We start from the raw sequence: 20,838 nt of genomic DNA on the forward strand, positions 1-20,838 counted from the left end.
TATAAAGAAGGCACAAAATCCTAGAGAATATGCAGTTTTTTCCCTTCAGCTCATTTTAAAGTGGAGTCTTCAGCCAAGTTTGTCAGCTCATGTGAGAAAGAAAGAATTCAAGATAAATTTCTGAGGCATTTTTCATATCACACACTTAAAAATATATAGATGCGTGTGTGTATGTTTATATATCCCTACAATCCATGCATCTCAGCACAAGGGTCTAAGGATGAGTCCCACAGCTGCTTCCCTATCCTGCTTACAAGATAGAAGGAAGATTCTTGTGATCAAGAAAAAAAATGTCATGCAAGTGCCTTTCATTTAAGGAACCACAAGAAATAGTAAAAGAGGGGTGGGCAAATCAGAGAAACAGAAGCAGAATTTGCCCCAGGGAAGTAAATAAAGACCTAATGAATGTCAGCACTGTGTCAGTGAGAGCCAGCTTGGCGAGGTGCAGGGGACACTCACCCGATTCTCATCGTAAATAATCTGGACAATACTGCGGTGCTTCTGCTCCACGGGAGGAGGGGACACAGGCCTCTCTGGCTCGGGAGGCTTAGCAGCTTCTTCTTCGAGTTGTTGCTAAGAGACCAAAGAAAGAAAATCAGCCATCCATGTTCCCCCCACCAGTAATTAGTCACCAGAGATAAAATACGCAGCTGATCAGTCAGCACTGCCTCTTATTTTGCTTTTTCACTGGCAAGGAATGAATGAAATTGTTTTAATGCCCGCAGGGACAATAACAAGACTATTTTTTGTACTATTGGTAACCCAAATTACCTGTTTACAAGACTCACCTGCCTTGAATCAGACTTGTTTCAGCTTGACAGTTAAAGCCACTGTCAATTACTTTGTAATTTACAATTATTAACTTTAAACAAAAGTATCAACTTTGGAGAACAGTTACATCAGAGCTGCCTTGTCTCAGGGGAAATAAACCACAGAGCTGCCTTTCTGCACTGTAGATGTTCAAGTGTCACCATTACTGCTGTCTTATGGTTTCAAAAGGTACAAAAGTCCTTCTAACACTCCACAGAGAACATCATTCTAAAGGTACTTCAGAGCAAAAATAAACCACTCCACATGCATTAAAGTTCCAAGACGGTTACAATACCAAACAAGCAAAAAAAAAAATACCAAAAGCAAAAAACCCACCCTGTAATCCCTTCCCAGCTACTACACTGCTGTGATTTACTTGCACATCAAATAAATCTGGTTCAGTGATATCTTCATTTTTAAAATATCCTTCACTCATGCCTGCCACAAACATACAGCAAAGAACTTCTGACACCAGGGATCCATCCTGCCTTACAGGGATGTGCTACGTTGCTGTGCAAGAATTCAAACCCTAAAATTTTAGCAGAATGTCCTAAGAAATGGGCTCAAATATTGCAACAACAGTTTTGTAGTTTTTTGTAAGTCAAATCACATACAAATATGCACAAATGAACCTTCACAGCTGAGATGCACAGTACTTGCTGATTTTGTGGAAAAGTGAACAGAGAGATAAGCATCACTGACACACACACAGGTACTCAGTGACATCCTTTTTTGTTTTTCTGCTGGAGGTCACTTTACAGGTCATTAAAATTCAGACGTAATTCAATGCTTCCAGACCATACAAACACACAACTCCTATCTTGGACCTACAAGTTAGTAAATCCTACAGTGTAACTCTCATTTCCTCCCGAGTTCCACCTAAAACAGAGGAAAGCTGGCACTTTCTCTATCTGGATCTTTGAAAGTCAGAAAAGGAAAAGGAAACAAGGACTTTTTTTTTTGTCAATGACTAACAGATGCCTCGATTGAAGGGTGGGTTTACTTGGCTACAGCAGCTACTGGGAAAGCAACAACTTCTGCCAGCAAACACTTCCTTTGCTTCCAATGGCTGAAGTGCAGTTCTCTGATGCAAAGCACAGCCAGGACCATACCAAAAAAAAAAAAAAAGAAAAAAAAAAAACGTGGTATTTCCTCCTTTGTTTCTCTGCTCTCTGTGTTTATTCACACCCCCTCCTACTACACTTTCCCCCAAGGCTGACCTAGCACCACATATTAGGATCTCTTTCCCTTGGGAAAGCAGATGATCCAGGGACTTTTGTACAAGCTCTGGTTTTGGAGATGCATGCAAGGGGTTCTCCCCTTGCACAGACTGCAAAAGAAGAAAGATGATCCTCCCCTCAGCCAGCAAGCAGCTCTGAAGCTGAAATTACAGTCACAGTGCCCTTGTTTCACAGCAGTCTCAAATATAAACCCGTCTACTGCTGCCATTCCTATGTGGCTTTTTCCTAGTTTCAAAAATGTTCAAAACTATGTGATGGCCAACTTATTTAAAATAAAATCATACACATAACCTTCCATTTTGAACTTCTTCACCTAGATCATGTAACCAAAAAATTCACCACCACCAAATGAAGTTTTTCCACACCTTTTTCACTGGCACAAAACAAGAGCAGTGCCTGCTATGCTTACTTGCTTCTTCTTCAGTTTCAGGATTTGCTGTTCCACTTTCGCAATTTCACGATCTACACGGTCCATGCTCTGTATCAATTCTTCCTTTGACAGCTTGGAAGGTGAAGCATTTTGGTCCTCCCCACAAGGCTGACCAGAAATTGGAGAAGATGGTCCCTCATGCTTTCCTCCAAAAGCTGGGTCCTTCCATGGGGACAGGAGATCGGGGGGAGATGGAGAGAAATCAGTCATAACATGGGAATGAGTGCTCAGTAACCAAACACCCAGGAATTAACAACGATTTCCAGTTATCTGTATCTCTGTCAAGAGGCCAAGTTGAAGTTTTAATAATGCTCTAAATGTTTTAGAATTAACTGACAGCCTATTTATGATACTCTAATTTCAGAGTTCATCTTTTAAAAAAGCACCACACTGCAGTATTTACCTTGAAAGCAAAATATGATCAAAACATCTCCTTTTTAAAAATACATCTTCATAAATGTAAAGAGTAACTTTTATTTTTAAAGGAAGGGTTACTTGAGAGCCACTCCTCAATACTCTGCACCTATACTGAAAAGGATGTTCTTGAAGATAATCATGACCAGCCTGATAAAGCACATCTGGAGTTAGTTGTAGTCATAAATGTGAAGTTCTCTTGAATTTAGCTCTAATATTCAGTATCTACAATAGAAAATACCCACCCCAAACTAGATTGTCCTAGATTTAGCCAAAATGAGACAGTGACAAGTATAATTAGTGTTATGTAAATAAGCAGATTCATTTCAAAAGCTTAAAAGGGAAAAGGGGGTGGAAGGAAGTACTTTGACTATTTGGTATCAATGTTAATTACAGGAAAAAATGGACTTGCATTCATTTACCAGCAGCTTTCAATTGAAAAGCAGAAATATTTCATGCACCACACTATAATCATTTTACAACTGAGATTTGAGTGACTTAAGAGAGTAGTGGCAACTCAGAATTCCAGTCTATTTACTCTGTTTGAGTCAGACTGTATAAGAGAGTAACACTGACTCACAATCACAGCTTCTGATAATGTGTAAAAGTAAATTTTTGGGATTAAAGAAAGAACCTAAACAAATTAAAAAATTACCTAACACAAAAAAATTGATTAGCTCACTGCAACACAGAAACTTAAGTCCTCAGCATTGCAACAGAAAATGGCTTTACCTTCTTAATATCTGCAGATCTCAGCCCTTCCTGCAGAGGATGTACTAAAGGCAAGACAGTGGCTGCACTGACACGCTGGAAATGGGAATCAGACACTTGTTCAAGACGGGGTCGCTTAGATTCCAGTGAATCATGATCTGTCTGAGATGGACCTGGATGAAACTGCTGTTCATATCCAGTTCTCCTTTCCTGAGGCCTATACAGAAGAGATAAACTATTTAAATATACATTTTCAATACAAGAAAAATACTTGGGGCTCCTCGACCCTTTTCTATCATAAAGGAGATTCAATTTGGTGAAGCTCCTTCTAAGCAGTAAAGTAGAAAACTGTTTTTAAGTATGGCCTTCAAAAATACAACAGTTAAAATCCATTGGAAAAGAGAAAGAGAACTTGAATCTTAAATTAAAGGCACTCCTATCATTACAAACCCTTAAAGAAACTCAGCACTGCTACAAGGATATTGTTCAAATCAAAGGTCTGATTCAAATTATAAATACACAGAAAAATCCATGAGAAAAACACAGTACTATATTCAACTGAAGATGGCCACAACAGCTCCATTATTTAAATTTTGCAGTCAAATAATTTTTAAATATACACAGAACGCATGAGATGAGCCATGAGTCTGTTTGGAACTTGATCTCTACTAAAATGCAACTCCATGACAGAAGCAGTCATTGATTCAATCCATGAGTCATTTAAAGACTCCTCCTGCTCAGAAAAATGCTCAAGAACAGTTATCACTTACTGCTTCACAGTGCAGTGCACAGGATGTCCATAAAAGACCCTCATATGCTTCAACATCTTCCTATGAAGTGCCACTGAAGAGATGACAGCAGCAGTTTCCTGCAGTTTGCCAGAACTATCAAATAAGCTTTTACAAATTTACAGTCTGGGGGGGTGTGATTTACTACTGCTATAAACTCAATTTTGAGAACTCTAAAAGCTGCTGTGATTCTCAGCATTAAAACAGAGCCTTACTGACATTATGCTGACACAAGATGAAGGCAATATGGAAGCCCCAGATTTCACTACCATCAAGTTATTTCTGGGAATATCCTAATGAGATTTTAAGCCAGACCAGTATTTACATAACATTCATCATGGGTATTTGTTCAGAACCAGATCGGTCAGCTATAGCCAAAATAAACCTCCAGCAGTAATCCTGCATATAAAGTTGCTCCTAGCAGATATATTCACTAAGAGTCCAAGGCAAAAAAAAGGCTTTTACAAGCAGTGAGTGCAAGAAAAGAAAAGGTTGTTACAGGCACTAACACTTGCTCACAACTGGATACCAGCAGACTAATACACTAAATTGAGTACATAAACCATATTTTAATCTCTCCCCTAAACAGATGCATGTTCCTGCTAACTTACTACAATCCAGTTAATACTATTCTGATCTGTAGTGGGTTTTTAACCTCTAAATTTCATGCTCAGCAAACATTCAACATTCTTCAAATGAATGGTTGATGCTCTGTGAAAACTTTCTTCTACCAGCAATGATGATGCACATTGAACATCCCTCAGCATTCCCCATGCAGTGACCCATTTCACCAGGAAGGAAAATATTAGCAAACTGGAAGTAAACCCCAACATCTGATTCACTGTCCACTATCCTCAGGTAACCCCAGGGCAGCTGCAGGCACAAGATTGGTGTTCACACCCCTGCAGCTCAGCCTCCTCACCTGTCAGAGCCTGGGTGGAACTCGGAGAGCAGGGAGGGCCTGCGCCGGAGCTGCTGCTGCTGTTGCTGCTGCTGCTGCAGGAGCTGCGTGGCCTGACTGACTTCCAGGTGAGACGAGCGGTAATCGGGAACAGCAAATTCCTGCGGGAAACACCTCTCGTGTTAACAGCAGCAAAACCTCTCGTGTTAACAGCAGCAAAAGCATTCCGTGATCGTGAGCATTTCCACCTTCAAAGCCTTATTCCAGCTTAAAAAATGATGTTTGAAAATGGCAGTTCTAAGATTTAAATGAACTCTAAAGAGACTAAATATTTATATTGGGAATTCCACCTGACTTATTAACAACTTCTAACAAAACACAAGTGAGTCAGCAGCAGATGAATATTCTTTTAAAAAATATCCTTTAAAATCAGTGTTGCGCATCCAACTGCAAAGTGGTAAAACAAGAGCAACCTCGAGGCAATTACTTTTGTGATCACCTCAAGACATTTTTATATCAGACACTATTAATCAGAACTAAGAGTCACACAAGGTGCATCTTCCAGTTGATACAATTTACAATCCAAGTGTTACAATACAATTGACAAGACTATTTATTTGTATGCATGTGTCATCAACCACTTGCTTTTAAAAATTATATGCAGCTGGCACTAAACTGAAGAGAAGCTCTGCAAGACATGTAATAGATCATTACCCATGAGATTTAGTTTTCATAAGTTAGCTAAAAATAAACACAGAGCAAACCAAAAATCTTCGATTTTTGAATTCTTTTTGCTAACATGGAAGTAGAAGAAAACATCCAAAGTATCTGCAGCAGGAGGAGAATTTCATTCAAATGAGGGAAACCTGAACTGTTGTAAAGCCAACAGCTGGTCCTGCACACCCCACCACACCACAGAGCACAGGATGGCAGAATAAATGCTTGGCAGAAGGGACCAAGCAGGATATCCTTAGAAATCCTTTACTCCCATTTTGGCCAGCAGAACACAGCTGGAAGCACTTCTACAACTGCTTCAGAAAAAAAATCAGCATAACACACATTTTTATACATTCTCCACCTTGCACACAGTTTTGACAAGTGCCACATTTAACTTATAGTGATTCTAGCCTAATACTGCAACAAAAGTTTAGGAACAATCCCTACTGAATTTATTCAAACCATGAGACACCAATACTAAACCCAGGAAGTTTATATTAATAAATATAAATCTGTGGCGAAGATACAGAATTATAAAAGTCAGTTTTCTGTCCAGAAGAAAAAAAAAGGTAAAAAAGGAGACCAATACATAATCCTGAAGAAGCAAAATGCAGTGCAAGGAGGGCAAAACAAAAGAGAAGAAGCCATTCCACAAGTATTTATCTAAGCAGACCGGCAGCAGATCTCCCCAGCAGGGCACATGGATGTGTTTTCAAATGCAACCAGCTTGTGCCACCTTAGCTTAAAAAGCAAAAATAATCCCCTTTTGGCACTGCAAACAGCTGAAGTGCAGCCTGGCTGAGCCCCAGGCTCTGGGGTGTCCCCCTTACCTGCTGGTGGCGGGTGCTGGGGAAGGTGTACTGCACAGAGTGGGGCGGGTAGCGGCTCTGCTCCGTGCTGAAAGCTCCTTGGTTCGGAGGGTAGCCTGAACTTGACATTATCAGGGAAGGAGTCTCCACAAAGCTGTGAGATCAGGCCCAGCAAGCAATCATGTTTCTAGGAAACCGCCTAAAGGGAAAAAGATCGCTGATAAGCACTGAAGTACCAGATGTACTCACAATACATTACAGCCATAGTCACCTAAGCATAACAACCATTACCAGTAAAAGCTTTTTCCTGATGTATTTATTTAATAGGTTACTCCAGTCTGAAACATGTTAACGGGTCTTAAATGGGCTCAGAATGAGACGTGTCAGCATTGTCTACACAAAGATTTGAGGATTATGTTGTTGGAATACTTTTTTTTAAATATACATTGTTTTACCAGCTACCAGTTGAGTTAGAAGAATTTCGAAAGAAAAGTAGGTCACTTTAAATAAATGTTAAAGAGGTTATAATAGTCTATAGGTGCATTCTGCATTTACAGCAGGTTTCCCTAGCACAACATGAAGTTCACTTTCATTTCTTCTTCCAAGTTTTTGGATTCCATGAACTGTTGCTGACTTTCAGATTCAGGTAGTCTTAGGGCTGCTGCACTCAATGTCACCTACAGTCCATTAAATCCCAGTGTATTAGTCAGGCCCTGAATGCCATCACCATCCAACAGCAGCTTAACTGAAGTAGTCAGTAAAAAAGGCACTCACAAAGCAGAAAACCAGCTCAGCTTCAAATGCCAGCATAGTTTGGCTCCTACAGGATGCCAGAAACTGAATATACTACAAAGCCTTAAAACAATCCTGCTTAGTTGACAGTCAATGACTGCTTTGCCTCTATTGCATTCTCTAGCTGAAGATGAAGAGCAAACACTGAACTGCAAACTGACTGGGGAAAGATTTCAAATACTGCAAAAATCCAGACACGTTTCCATGTCAAAGTCTGAGCATGCCAGAGACTGGGTATAGTTTCAGCTGCTAAAGATCCAAATAAACTGATTAAACTCTGCACCCCCATCAGTGCTTTGAGCAGGTAGATGACAGCTCTAAGCAAAAAAGTAGGACATAGATACATTTTAAACAGAAAATATTTCTCTCTGATAGCTCAAAAGATATAATCCTTGGAGCCTATGTATTAAATACAGAATTCTATCAGATGTGGAGCAAACTCTCAATCTGTTGCCCAGAGCCCAGCAGACATATCAGACCTTCAAATAAAGTAACTGTTGATCCCTGCCTCAATGGCTACCTTTCAAAGCACATTAATCCACAACCCTTCACAAACGTCACCTGTAAAGTTATACTTCTGAACTGCATTTTCCATTAACAGTCAATAGACAAAACCAGCTCAGCAAAGAGTATGCTATACAAACAGATCTACAGTATATCTGACAGATTTTATTATTCCTGTTCTGGTCAAGGGATTTTTAGTCCTTAACTCTCCATCAAACAAAGCTTTATACACGTTGGACAACCAGAATAATGAGACAAATTGAGATGTACCTCTTAAACCTGATTTTCAGCTATGAAAAATCAAAGGAAAAACAACAGTTTCTCTTCCAAAGCAATAGTACAGCTCACTAGTAGTGTGCTTTATAGTACCTATACATCTATTATAGTACCTATAATTCATATCCAAGTGACAAGCTCTAACAGAATTCTTCACCATTAACATTCATTGTACTTCATCATTCACAGTGCATTCATTAGACTACAACTTTACCTACTATGTGATGGTCTAATGGGTCTGTCATATGATTTCCATTTAATCAAGGAGCAGCGTCAGAAAGGCAGCAGAGAGCTATGCCTGAGCACTCCAACATACCCCTAAACCCCAGCCAAAAGAAAACCTCTGATTTTCCTTTCTTACACGGACTTTCACAGGAATGAAAGCCATGGCACAGAGCTGTCAGCTCAAGCCAATGTTTACTGATGTGATAACTACTCCTGTCATGGCTGGTGCACATTCATCATTAAATGAACTGTTTCCATGGTATAGAGATGCTCAAATGCTTTAAGGTTACAAAAGTACAAATCTAAGTTTGATGAATTGCTGATGCCCCAACCTGTGCTCCCTAAGGAGCTTCATGTGCATAGATCTGAAGAACCTGAGGATGCAGAGGGGATCAGGAGAGCAACCACTTGAAAATCACACACAAATATAAGCCAACTACTGCATGATTCAAGGTCCTTTCTCCTTTCTCTCTGTCAAGTTACATCTACTCCTTATTTTCTCCATATTCAGTCAAACCTACAAGTTGATCATTAACCCAGGTGCTGAAAGTTCAAGTCACGCTCACTTTCTATGATGCTATAAAAGCAACTTCTCCATTCACAAGGACTTCAGTGTACAGTGTTAGGTTTGTGTTCATCTTGAAATCTTTCACAACCAGCTGCAGCGAGAGGGCCTGACCACCTCTGCAGATTCTGCACTGGACATGGAAAGATGAGAGAGAGGGCATGGAGCACAAGAATGTACATCCTGCATCCATCCAAAAATGTCAGCTTAAACCCCCTCATAACCCACAAGTTTTCCATAATACACAGGAAAACAATGAATCTGATGACTTTCCTACCGAAAACTACAAGTGTGATCATGTTCATGGTGGAATTTTTTTTAAAAGGGGAACAAAGAAAAGTTGCCAACAGAGGAAGGCAACAAGAAGCATCAGAGATTATAATCATGGTCAATATGAGAGGTGAGAAACACAGAGAGGAAAATAAGAAAACATGAAGTTATCAGCAGTGAGGGATCATTCTTCCTCCTCCCTATGGGAACTGGCACAACGACAGCAGAGATAAGGGGTAACAGTTGAGGAAATCACATGGTCACATATTGGCACATATTGGAAATCACACATTGGCAATTACAAGGTGTGGAGGAAACTAAAGGATGGAGATCCTGCATGAGATCTCATTTCTTTGAAGGCAAAATCAACCCTGAAGTACAACATGTAAAATGACACTGAAGAACAACATTCCCTCCCTCTAAGCCTCCTTTTCCTGTTACAGACACATCCACATGCCTGCACACTCTCCTGAACTGACCCCTCTATGTGCCCTGCAGACCCCCCTTATCTGCCAGGCTCCTACAGCATGAGCTTGTTTATCCTCTCTGCTGGGAGGCAGGAGGGATTTTTTACCAATTTTTGGCAGTAGAATTACCAGCAATATTCTGCTCATCTCTCCCTGTCTTACTACCTTAATTCTGCAATTGTGGATGTAAGTGCTTGACTTCAACTATTATTTCTCTGCAGGCAACCTTCTGACCTGTCAGCCAAAAGCATCTGCCTCTCTCTCTTCAGCATCTGCTCAGACCTTTGCAGCAGACACAGATTATTCTTCATCAATCCAGCTCTTGGTCAGTGAGGGCAGTGCCAGCCCCCTGCTGTAACCTCTCCAATTTCCATAGGTCCAGATGATGTTTAAATACAGCCATCCTTTTGCATAAAACTGTCACTGTGTGTGCAGACTGTAAACAACCTCATCCGGGCTTTCCTCCCTGCTCTATCCTTTCGTTAGTCATGACAAACCTCATCTTGCTCTACCCAAATCCAACCAGAATCCTCCTTTAAAGTTCCTCACTGTTTATTAACTCTCTCTGCCTCTCTGATTCTTGCTGGATCTCCCTCCTCTGCCAGAACAGAGGCTGCTCATCTTCATTTTCAGCATCCCTGACAAATCACACCATCAGAAATCAGCTTCCAACTCTGCTCAGTCAACGACAGCAAGATTCTATTTTTCACATGAGTATTTTCATACCTTTTCATATTATTCTGCAAATTTCACAGGTTAAATATAAAAACATTTAAAATAGCTGTTACAGACTTTGGAATTCTGCCTCATGTCTCACAAAAATAAAGTTAGGTCATGAATACTTTCATACAGCTGCCAACCAGGCTGGCAAATTGTCTGTCTCTCCAAATACTGACAATTAGAATGGGCAGAGAAAGAAATATTTCTTGTTTTGCAGTTCAAAACACAGACATTGTGCTATAATGTCCCATTTCACTGACATTCCCAGATGGGAAAACCCAGAGTATCATCAAATGCCTAACACTAAAAAAACAAAAATTACATTACATATAGGAACAAAGAATTAAAAAAAAAAAAAAAAAAAGCAGTTAAGTCTGAAGATATCGAGGGGAGAAAAAGCAACAACAAGAGTAATGGATTCAGGAACTGTGATGAGATACTTGGCCTTGTGTTAATTTGAGCTTCTTGGGCAAGGAAACGATTTAACAATGTTTATTTCTAAAGGTATGATGATATTTCTCTCTTTGGCCAGCTCCAACTACTGAACAGATCCAATTCACAATTCCCTTAAAATCTAATGTTCACACTTACATTCACCATATGCAGGGAATTTTGAGCAAGTTAGAAATAATTTGGAACTGAATATTATAATGGCAACAATCACAGCGTAATTTCAGTGTGATCTCCAGAACTCAAAATGTTTCAGAAGCAGAAGTGCAAACTATCTTCAGCAGACATGTGGGAAAATGAGTCACAGAAAGGTTAAAAAATCTATCAAAGACTCCCCAGGAAATAGTCAAAGTCTGAATCAGAAATAAGACTCAAGTCTTGCAGCACTTTGAAGGCACTGCCTGAGTAAAGTGGTTCTTCACTTGGAAAACACAGCAGGTTAAAAACTGGGACTATTTTTAGCAGGGCAGTTCCCCAAACCCCTTCACCACATGGCCACCCAGACCTGAGCCAGCTGTCCCAGGGCAGGGCAGTCACCTGCTGCCACTTGCTGGAATATCCTCTCTCCAACTCTTACCTTCAAGGATAAAAGACCAATCTCCTGGGTAAACTCAATTTTCCTTCAGCTATCCAAAACAAGCTGACATTTCTGCATTTAGAGTAATTTTCGTGCCATCTTGAAGTGCTTAACCAACATTTGCTAATTAAATTTCACATCCTTTTGGGAATTTTCCTCATCTTGTTTTTGAGCAAACTAAGTGTGATATAAAGAGTGCAAAGAATGAGATTACAGTCTAACTCAAGTTGGGGGATTTTGTTTTTAAATCAGCAGCTTTAGGAAATTGAGCTCTGATGTAACTAACCCATGGCAGAGCAAGGGAGGCTCTGCCTTGCACACGAGATCTACAATGAATCACAAAATTAATTCAGGGATATTTATTCAAAGTTTACTCTGGCGAGAAAATGAAGAGTGAAGGGAGCGTTTCAGCAGCTGGTTCGAAAGGCTTTATCCAAAGCATGATAACAATACTTGTGAATAATTATTTCTGTGATTTCACTTCATAAAATGGTAATGAAACTACCTCATGGAAAAAACCAAAATCAGGCTATATTTATCGACCAACCTATTAAACCACAGTAACCAGATTTCAGGAATTACAGACCCTGCAAGACACAACTCACACAAAACAATACAAAATTATTACAGTCACCTAAGTAAAACTCTGCAGTGTATTGCTAGATTTGCAAAACAAACCCTCCTAGTAGTATTTTTGTTTTTACCAGATAATCATTAACCTGCTCAAACACCCAAACAAAAACATCAACTTTGCATCCTGGCGATATGCCATACACCAGAAAATACTAACATGTCCATTTCTGACAGATTGCTAAAAACACCTTAATGGGTCCAACATCCATAGAAAAAGTTGTTTATTCAAACTCCTGGACACAGTACAAGGCTAGGTATCATCTCCCACCTGAAATCCCACTGCTCAGAACATTAACAGTAGGGCTGCAAGCTCAGACTGACTTAGCAGTGCAGAAAGTCTTCACTAACAAAGCACCAGACAATTCCAGAGCAGTCATTAGTCCTTCAGTCACTCCTCAGGGTCCACTTATCAGCAAAGTCATATGACAGTTATTCAGATGGCAAAATACAGTGACAAAGAAAAGAAGTTGGGGTTCAAACTGATCTTTGTCAGCCCTTAAGTCTGACTACAAAATCCTGCAAAGTATTGTGGGGTGGGATGGTGAGATACAAAATCAATAGAGAGGACAATCCTAAAAGATAGATTTTCATCCAAGAACATACCAGAAGGTTGATGCCTGAGCAGATTTAAGATAATGCTGTACTTTAAAACTGAACTGAAGGACGTGGATTCCAGCTACAATATCCAAGCTTACAGATGTATGAAAATCTGTTGAGCATCCCCTCCAAAAGATGAAAAATTCTTTGTGTGCTACAAGCAAAAAAATGTTCAAAGGTCAACACTAAAATTAAAGACAAGTTGACTAATGGTCATTTAAATACGTGTCAGAATACTGTGCTTCCCATTTCTGCAGAACACAGGCATCACCCTCAAAGCTCAGGGCCTCTTCCACACTTTTTCTAATCTTTTTTTCACTTTTTTTCACTCAGTTTTATGCTGCAGAATACTCAAAAACTTGTAGTCAAAGCACATGGACATATGCTACTGGAATGAATAGAAACAATGAATGTATTTTCTCCAAGTTGAGAACAACTAACTACTGAATTTTCCATGACAATTCCACATGTGCAAATGCCTTTTCTTCTTCTGTGACAGACAGAACCATAAATTCCCAAATACACCATAAATTCCCAAGAACTTTAATGTCACACAGTTGCACTCCCTCTACTCACAAGGTTATTGATGGAAAAATCATTATTTCTATCTTTGCTAGAAATACAGTAAAAAAGTTACATCTCTAAGGCTGTGTTTTACTACCAACACTGAACAACAGTCTCTCCATTAATTATTAACATAATATAAATCAAGCAATGGGAGTATTTGAAAAATAGATGCTAAGAAAAGGCCAAACATCTCAATTCAACCCTTTACACACCCTGAAATTTCCATCAGTGAACAATACAATTTTATTCCTAAACATCCAAAGCATTAACTCACAATGCCTGACATATTCTCCATGGCACATGGCAAACTTCAATTTAGCCAATTACAGACAAGTTAAGGAGCATTACAGCTGTCAATTCAAGATGTCACATTGACTCTGTACTAGGAAGACGTTTCCATTTCCATCAAGGGAGCCAAAAAATTAAAATAGATTTTTATACTTCATATTTTAATAGGAAAAGATTCCCCCTTCACAGGTTATGAGCTACTTAAAGTACTTCAAGTAATAGTTTTTGGAACATTAAATATTAAGTAAGTATTAAAGACTCATTCAAAGTCATTTCTGTTGCTATTCCAAAGGTGAAAATTGGATGTATCCTTATACATGTAATTTACACCCCAACTCTTGCAATATCTCAGGATCACATTGTTATGCTTCATCTTTAAATAACAGTTTCCCTCTCTCTCCTGCTACAAATACAAATAGAATTTGTGCTCTACCAAAACGGGGTTGATCAAATTCAGCTGACAAGATACTCTTCTCCTGGAAATTCTATTTTAATCCCTCCTGTAATTTATGATCTTGAAGAAAATCTGCTAATACATAATCTCGGGACCCAGGCCATGCACAACTTTGCTGCATTATATGGGGGAACATAACAGGAAAAACTAAGATCACATTAACATTTGGGGAATTTTCTGATCAATTACCCACTTGACTTACCAAAAAAAAAATATATATAGAGGGATGCTGAGCACATCCATTTCCAATAAGAGTCCATATTTCCAGCATCCACTCACCATTTACCATGTAACAGCCTGGGATACACAGAACCCCTGAGGGAGGAAACCTCCTCCTGGATTTTCATGGAGGAACAGCTCTTACACCCTGCCATGGAGCCTATCCAGCTCTCTTCTGCCAAGGAGGGTCACAATAACACCAAAACCAGCCAAAAGAGGTAGGAGGAAGTCCTCCCTTCAGAAATGGAAATTAAGGATGTAGACATTTCCTTGACTAAAAATACCACGGAGCGATGACTTAAACTGAGAAGGGTACAAACATTACAGGGTTTTCTGGTTTTAAAAGTATGTCATAGAAACAAAGATAGCTTCTTTCCTAAAGGCATTTTCCAAGGAACACCAGATTCCCGGTTATCCCAATATGGCAAATAGCATGCAGTTAACGCAGACCACAAAAAAATGTCATGAGCCAAAGAACCCAAATCTCTAGAACTGAATGTCCAAAGCAAACCCTACAAAGCCCAAACACTGCCCAGAAAGGGACTCTCATTCCCAAGGGGAGACAGTTTTTTTCTGAGGTGACTCCAGCAGTTCCCAAACCCCAGCCATCTCCCTCACCCCTTTTCAAGAGCCCTATCCCTGCCACAGGGGTAATTCCACTGGTTCTGAAACATCAACTGGAGCATTCAAATTTCACCCTGAAAACTGGAAAGTGAAAAAGAAACCAACCCAGGCATCCTCTGCACCAGTCTGCAGCAGGCAAGAGACTCAAGGGATGCTGCACAAAACCACAATGATAAGAACTGCAAAAAACCTTCCTCAGCAACTCATCCTCACTCATGAGTCTGTCCAACAACTCACTGAGGTTTGCTCCAATTCACCTTTCTTCTCACATTTCATCTATGACTTAGAAATGCCCATACCTCAAACTTCATATGCATCACACACTATGCATAAAATATTCTCCCAAAACAGCAACTTTTCTTCTCCTTTTTTGGACTGAAAGGGTAGATGGTTTAAGAACAGCTCCTGTGCGAGAATTTATTCCTTCACTGTTAATCCACCTGCAGGTAAAACTGCTTTTGACATCACCTAACATCCAAGCAATTCTGTGGTCACAGTTTTAAGTTTCCAGCATCTTCTTGTAGTTCATTGACTATCAAAAGTGGACCTATAGTGACAGCTTTTAAAAACAGCTTTGGTTTGGAAAAGGAAATATAACTTGACTAATCCATACTGACTAAATCCACAAACTATGATGGATTGTAAGAGAAAACACTTATAAAGAAAGGGTCAGGGCAAACCAAGTATCAGCCTCATAATTCCCCTCAGCTGACTGGGTTCAGATAAAATCAAGTCTAGATTTTAACTAAAATATATGAAAAGGTTAAAATAACTTTTTTTTAACTGTATCTATGAGCAATGCCTTGGTCCATTCTGATACTCCACAGGAAATGCACCAGGGCCTTCTGGAAACAAAGTTTATTGTTACTACATTTCTGATTACATGTAAGATACTCTATTTCACAGGAAATGCAACAATATATAAAGACATAACTCAAATTGGGACTCACACAACAGCCTCCAAGTCACAGAAAAAGGCATAGAATGGAAGAGATCTTGAACTACGAATAGTATAAATAATCTTTTAGAACTGGAGTAAAGCAAATTTAAAATAACACAACTTCAAGGTTTTAGATATGTTTCAGTCTGATCTTTGAGACCATAATGTAACACCAACACACAAAAAATAGCTATAATGGAACAGGTAAGTGACCCCATTTATTACAACAGGTTCTGGGAATAACATACCAAGAAAACTAAACCATAATCAGTGTAAACTGATCATATATTATTATATATAAGAATTCCCACCTTCCATATACCCCTTCTGTCAATCCAGCATCTCAGACACCATAAAAAACAGAACAAGAGTTGAAAAATATGACCCTGATGAGACAAAACTCTATAGGCAATTTTTAAATTTAAACTAATTTATCTCTTTTTTTCCCCCAGAATACTCCTGAAGTGAAGAGTGCAGCTGATCTGAAATCATATACCTGCCTCGTTTGCTGAACAGCACTTGAACTTGCCATGAACTTCTATGTTAACTCTCTAACACTGACAAACAGGACAGGAATCAGTTGGTTTCGAAGCTGATTTATATTCACATTTGTTAGACGTGTTCCCTGAAACGTGAACGCATTTTAATCCCTTCAGGAGAGCATTTGCTTCTGCAGGCAGCCCCGGGCTGTGCCCAGGAAGCCCAGCAGAGGTTTCACAGGGAGTGTGTGCTCTGTGCCCCACAGCCAGGGAATGCTCTGGGCTGTTTTCAGCTCGGGAGGGGACAGGAGCCCTCTGACATCATGAGGACATAAAAGAGAATTACCCAAACGCCCTTTCCCTGCAGCACAAGGCACAACTGAATGCGTGACACTAGAGGAGCACTAAAAAAAAAACATATTACTTTGAGCATATTTTACACTTAGCATCATCCTTTTTCATTTATAGGTGTCCTTTTGCTCAACATCTCTGTGACTGTATTTTCATTTTCAGTTTTACCCAACAGCAGTCACTCAACGTGCACAGAATTTTTAAGTCCTGACTAACAGTTTGTCCAGGTAATCTGTCTGCATTAAAAATTCATTTCTACATTTTTTACTGCTGGAAGTTATGAACAACAGGAATTTTCAGAGATGGCTGATGCATCTTTATACCAACGGAGTATCTTAATTTTGCAATAACCTTTGCAATCATAAGCAGGTGAAGTCACTGACTTCCAAACCACATAGACCAACATCTTCCTTGAGCCTGAAGAAAAAAAGAACATTTATCAAATCAGTCTGGGAGGGCAACATTATGAGTGGTTTAGACGTGGAGCTGGGCAAGGACATGGGAATATCTCTTAGGATACTGGGCAGAAACACATTTCCAAGGTAAGACTGAGCCCTCTGTCTCACACAACTCAGAGCTGAGCCCCAGCAGGCCCAGGCTGTGATTTAACAGATGGTGGGAGAGCACTGAATGAGCATGGAAGGGAAAGGGAACCTCCCAGAAGTTCATTACTAGATGGAGAATCACTGAAGGAGAGAGAAACTGAAATGCAAGATACATTCAGCACTATCCTGGCTATTTGCATAATTTAGAAGTATCACAGAGTAAATATTTATAGACAGCAGTCCAGCACAGGTCAGAATTTTTATCTGGACCAGTTAGAGTAGGGAGGGAAGGTACCATGTACAGTTAATAGCCCAACATTGAAACACTGATTCAGATTTGAGTAAAGAACATAAATGACTTGAAGAGCTCAAGACTGGCATCCAGGAAACGTTTGTTTGCATTATGAAACCACTGTCTGGTTACAAGTCTGTTCTTAAGATTGTTCTGTGTTGCACTGCACCTGCCTGAGGAATAGATCCATTCCAGCTTCAACAATTGTTAAAATCTTAAATGTAAGTCACTGCACACACTAGAACTCCAAATAATATTTTCAATCCTGCAAGATAACCTTCATTAAAACCATTTCGTAGGCAAAAGGCCATATGGAGGAATAAAACATTTCACCAAAACTTCGGCTCAGAGCTTTGAAAGAGTATAAATTTCTTACTTATAAGAAATATTGTTCTCTACTACAGAAGATTTTTTTCAGCTGCTTTCATGCATTTAACAGCAGCTGAAGCAGAGGCAGCTTCCCTTCCCTGCAAGCATCTCTCATTCAGGCTATAACTGAGAAATGAAAGAACTCAAAGGAGCACAAGAACTGGGGAAGGGAACTTGAGGGGGAAACTGGAAAGGAGCTTGAGGGTCTCTCCCTGCTTTTACCACAGTTTTTGGGAGACTTTTCTAAGTCCTTTTAGATCACAATGAAAATCATATCTGACCCAAAAGGGCAACTAAAATGAGTGATTATAGAAGACAAAGTATATTCAAAACAAAACAGCAGCAGCACAGTGTAGCAAAATGAATATACTCTGATTCTGTGCATGTAGTTTCAATCTGGAGAGTTACTTTTAATTGATGGGTGCAATGATTAACATGCTAGAGAAAAGCACCACTTGTAGAAGCAAGCACTTGTAACATCCTCTCCACACACTAAAAAAATCCACATTATAACTCTAAGAAACAAGATTCCAAAATGCTCCTCTTTCCCATGTTTTAGCAACAAGTTTAGGTATTTTAGTAACCAACATCGAACAGTGTACTTCAAACAGGCAAATTACCCTGCACATAAATCACAAAAGAGCTCTTTTTCCTCAGCAGCCCATACCATATCACAAAGAAAAGCGATGTAAAGAAAAAATTAACCACGCTTTCGCAAAAAGGGTCACTGCAGTTGGCTTCTTTCCCCTGAACTTTTGAATCCCTGGGCTGAGCACGAAGGTCTTTCATCCCCCAACACCAGACACCAGATCTCAGCTAACTAGAAATCCACTTCAAATATTACAGACTTCCTTTCCAAATGTCAAGGTTGTTTAGTTAATCAGGAATAACAACATTCTGCGGAATAAAATTCCAGTGCAAAACTGCAGCAGAGCTGCACGGTCCTCATGTGCAGTGACATAACTGTGTCCACTTCTTCATGCACTTACACTGTGCCTGAAGTGCCTCTCACCACCACAGTTTTTGTTATAATAGCACTGTTTTTTCCCTCTCAAACCATACTGCCTAGGATAAGAATCCGTATCTGAGCTCTAGCAGTTCGTAACTATAGTGCTGTACCAAAAATTAATAAAAGAATACTGTCACAAAAATCACATCATCAGGACTAGACATTCCCATTATAATAAGTTGCCTTAGGTTACAACAATATTTATAGTCATGGAAAGGTAACAGTCTTGTTAAAACCATATCTGTGAAACACGAAGAAGCAGGTTTTGGACAACAACATATTGTTCACAATATCTACTTGCTTACTCGAGCCTAACACTGACAGTTCACACATCCACCTCGAATCCTGCCTAACTGCAACCAACTCGATACCCCCAGGTTTTCCAAGCACACAAAAATCAGCAAGCACGAAGTTCTTTACCATCAAGTCAGAATAATTCTAGCAAAAGCCACTTCCATTGTGCCCTGCAGCAGCCCGGAGATGACAGAAGCCGGGGATGTTTACAGGTCCCATATGAATAATTCAGCGTCAGCATCAGCAACAACTCGGCACTGACAGCGGCCGCGATGCTCCCCCGGCACGGAGCTCCGGCCGCAGCACATCCTCAGCAACCAACGCCGAGCCTCCGAGGGGATGATTTTGAAGAACTGACCTTTTTTTTTTTTTAATTTTTTTTTTTTTTTTTAACTTGCACTTCGCCTGCCCGCAGCGCGAGGATGATCACCTAGCAGAGCGATGCTCTGGGATTTCTGCACAAAGTTCCCGGCGAGGGCGAGCTCTCCGCGCCCCGCCATCCCCCTGCACCCTCAGCGGCAATGGGGGAAAGCCCCGCGGGCACCGGGCACCGCCGCCCCCGACCCGCCCACTCCCCGCACCCCCGGCGGCTGCCCCACGGGCCCCCCCGGCCCCAGCGCCCTCCCCCCGGAGACCACAGGGCTCCGTCCCCGTGAGGAGGGAGGAGGACGGGATGGCCGGGCCCCCGCCTCTTCCCCCTCCTCCCCCTCCTCCTCCTCACGGCGGAGGCGCTCGGCCCGCCGCCCCCCGCGCCTTCCCGCCGGGCTCCCCGCGCTTACCGAGGCGCGGCGCGGGGGCGGCCCGGGCGGCGGGTGCCGGCGGGTCCCGGCGGGGCTGGGCGGGCGCGGCGTCTCACCTCACCCTCAGCGCCGCCGCCGCCGCCATCTTGCCTCCCCTCCCCCGGCCCCGCGCGCTCCGCCCCCTCCCGCCAGGTCCTGCCAGATACCGAACAAGCCGCAGCGCCGCGACTCCGTACCTTTCACCGGCTAAGGATGGCTTTCCCCTTCCTCCCGCTGTTCCGATGAGTGGTGATGCGCAGGCAGGAACGACCCGAGAGAAACCCTCTGAGAGCGCGGCGGTTGGCGGGCAGGGTGCTATGCCCCTTCCAGGACCGCTGGCCGGTGCGGCGGGGAGGGGCTCCTTCCCCCTCCCGCTGAGGGCCGGGGGGGGCGCGGCCGCCATGAGGCGAGCGGGGCTCGGCCCGTGAGGAGCCCGTGAGGGTTACCGGCGCTGCCGCGGGTCGGCCGCGGGCTGGGAGCGCGGGGGAGCCCCGCCGGACCGATGTAAATTGAGAATAACCCGTAACGTGCCCGCGCTGATGGACGCGGCCTCGGGAGTCCCTCACGGCAGTGCCGCCCCGTGCCCGGCCGGTCCCGCAGGGCTCTTCCCGCCCCGGCCGCGGTGCCTCCCGCGCTGTCCCTGAGGCCGAGCGACAAATGACTTCCGAAAATGTGAGAGAGGTTTAATTCTCGTTAACTGTCTGTTCATTCCTCCCCCGGAATGAGGGGTG

The 20,838-nt window shown here is 41.6% G+C and overlaps 1 protein-coding gene across 3 annotated transcripts in view; it reads right to left on the bottom strand.

Moving 5' to 3' along the window:
* The window catches only part of NCOR1 (nuclear receptor corepressor 1), a 55,423-nt gene extending 34,883 nt beyond the window's left edge, over positions 1 to 20,540 (bottom strand). The window contains exons 1-6 of one of the 3 annotated variants that reach the window (XM_085078738.1): positions 20,305 to 20,540; positions 6,843 to 7,020; positions 5,317 to 5,456; positions 3,628 to 3,823; positions 2,461 to 2,643; positions 460 to 573 (exon numbers count right to left, since the gene is read on the bottom strand). In XM_085078738.1, coding sequence (XP_084934864.1) covers positions 460 to 573; positions 2,461 to 2,643; positions 3,628 to 3,823; positions 5,317 to 5,456; positions 6,843 to 6,950 — 741 coding nt within the window. In that variant the 5' untranslated portion in view covers positions 6,951 to 7,020; positions 20,305 to 20,540. Of the gene's footprint in view, positions 1 to 459; positions 574 to 2,460; positions 2,644 to 3,627; positions 3,824 to 5,316; positions 5,457 to 6,842; positions 7,021 to 19,454; positions 19,871 to 20,107; positions 20,235 to 20,304 lie in introns of those variants that run through there. The other 2 variants (XM_085078737.1, XM_085078739.1) reach the window with 2 other exon arrangements.
* Between the last annotated feature and the right edge of the window lie 298 nt (positions 20,541 to 20,838).

The sequence above is a fragment of the Lichenostomus cassidix genome, chromosome 19, assembly GCF_008360975.1.
Source record: "Lichenostomus cassidix isolate B80296 chromosome 19, HeHo_3.0, whole genome shotgun sequence".
NCBI classification, from domain to species: domain Eukaryota; kingdom Metazoa; phylum Chordata; class Aves; order Passeriformes; family Meliphagidae; genus Lichenostomus; species Lichenostomus cassidix.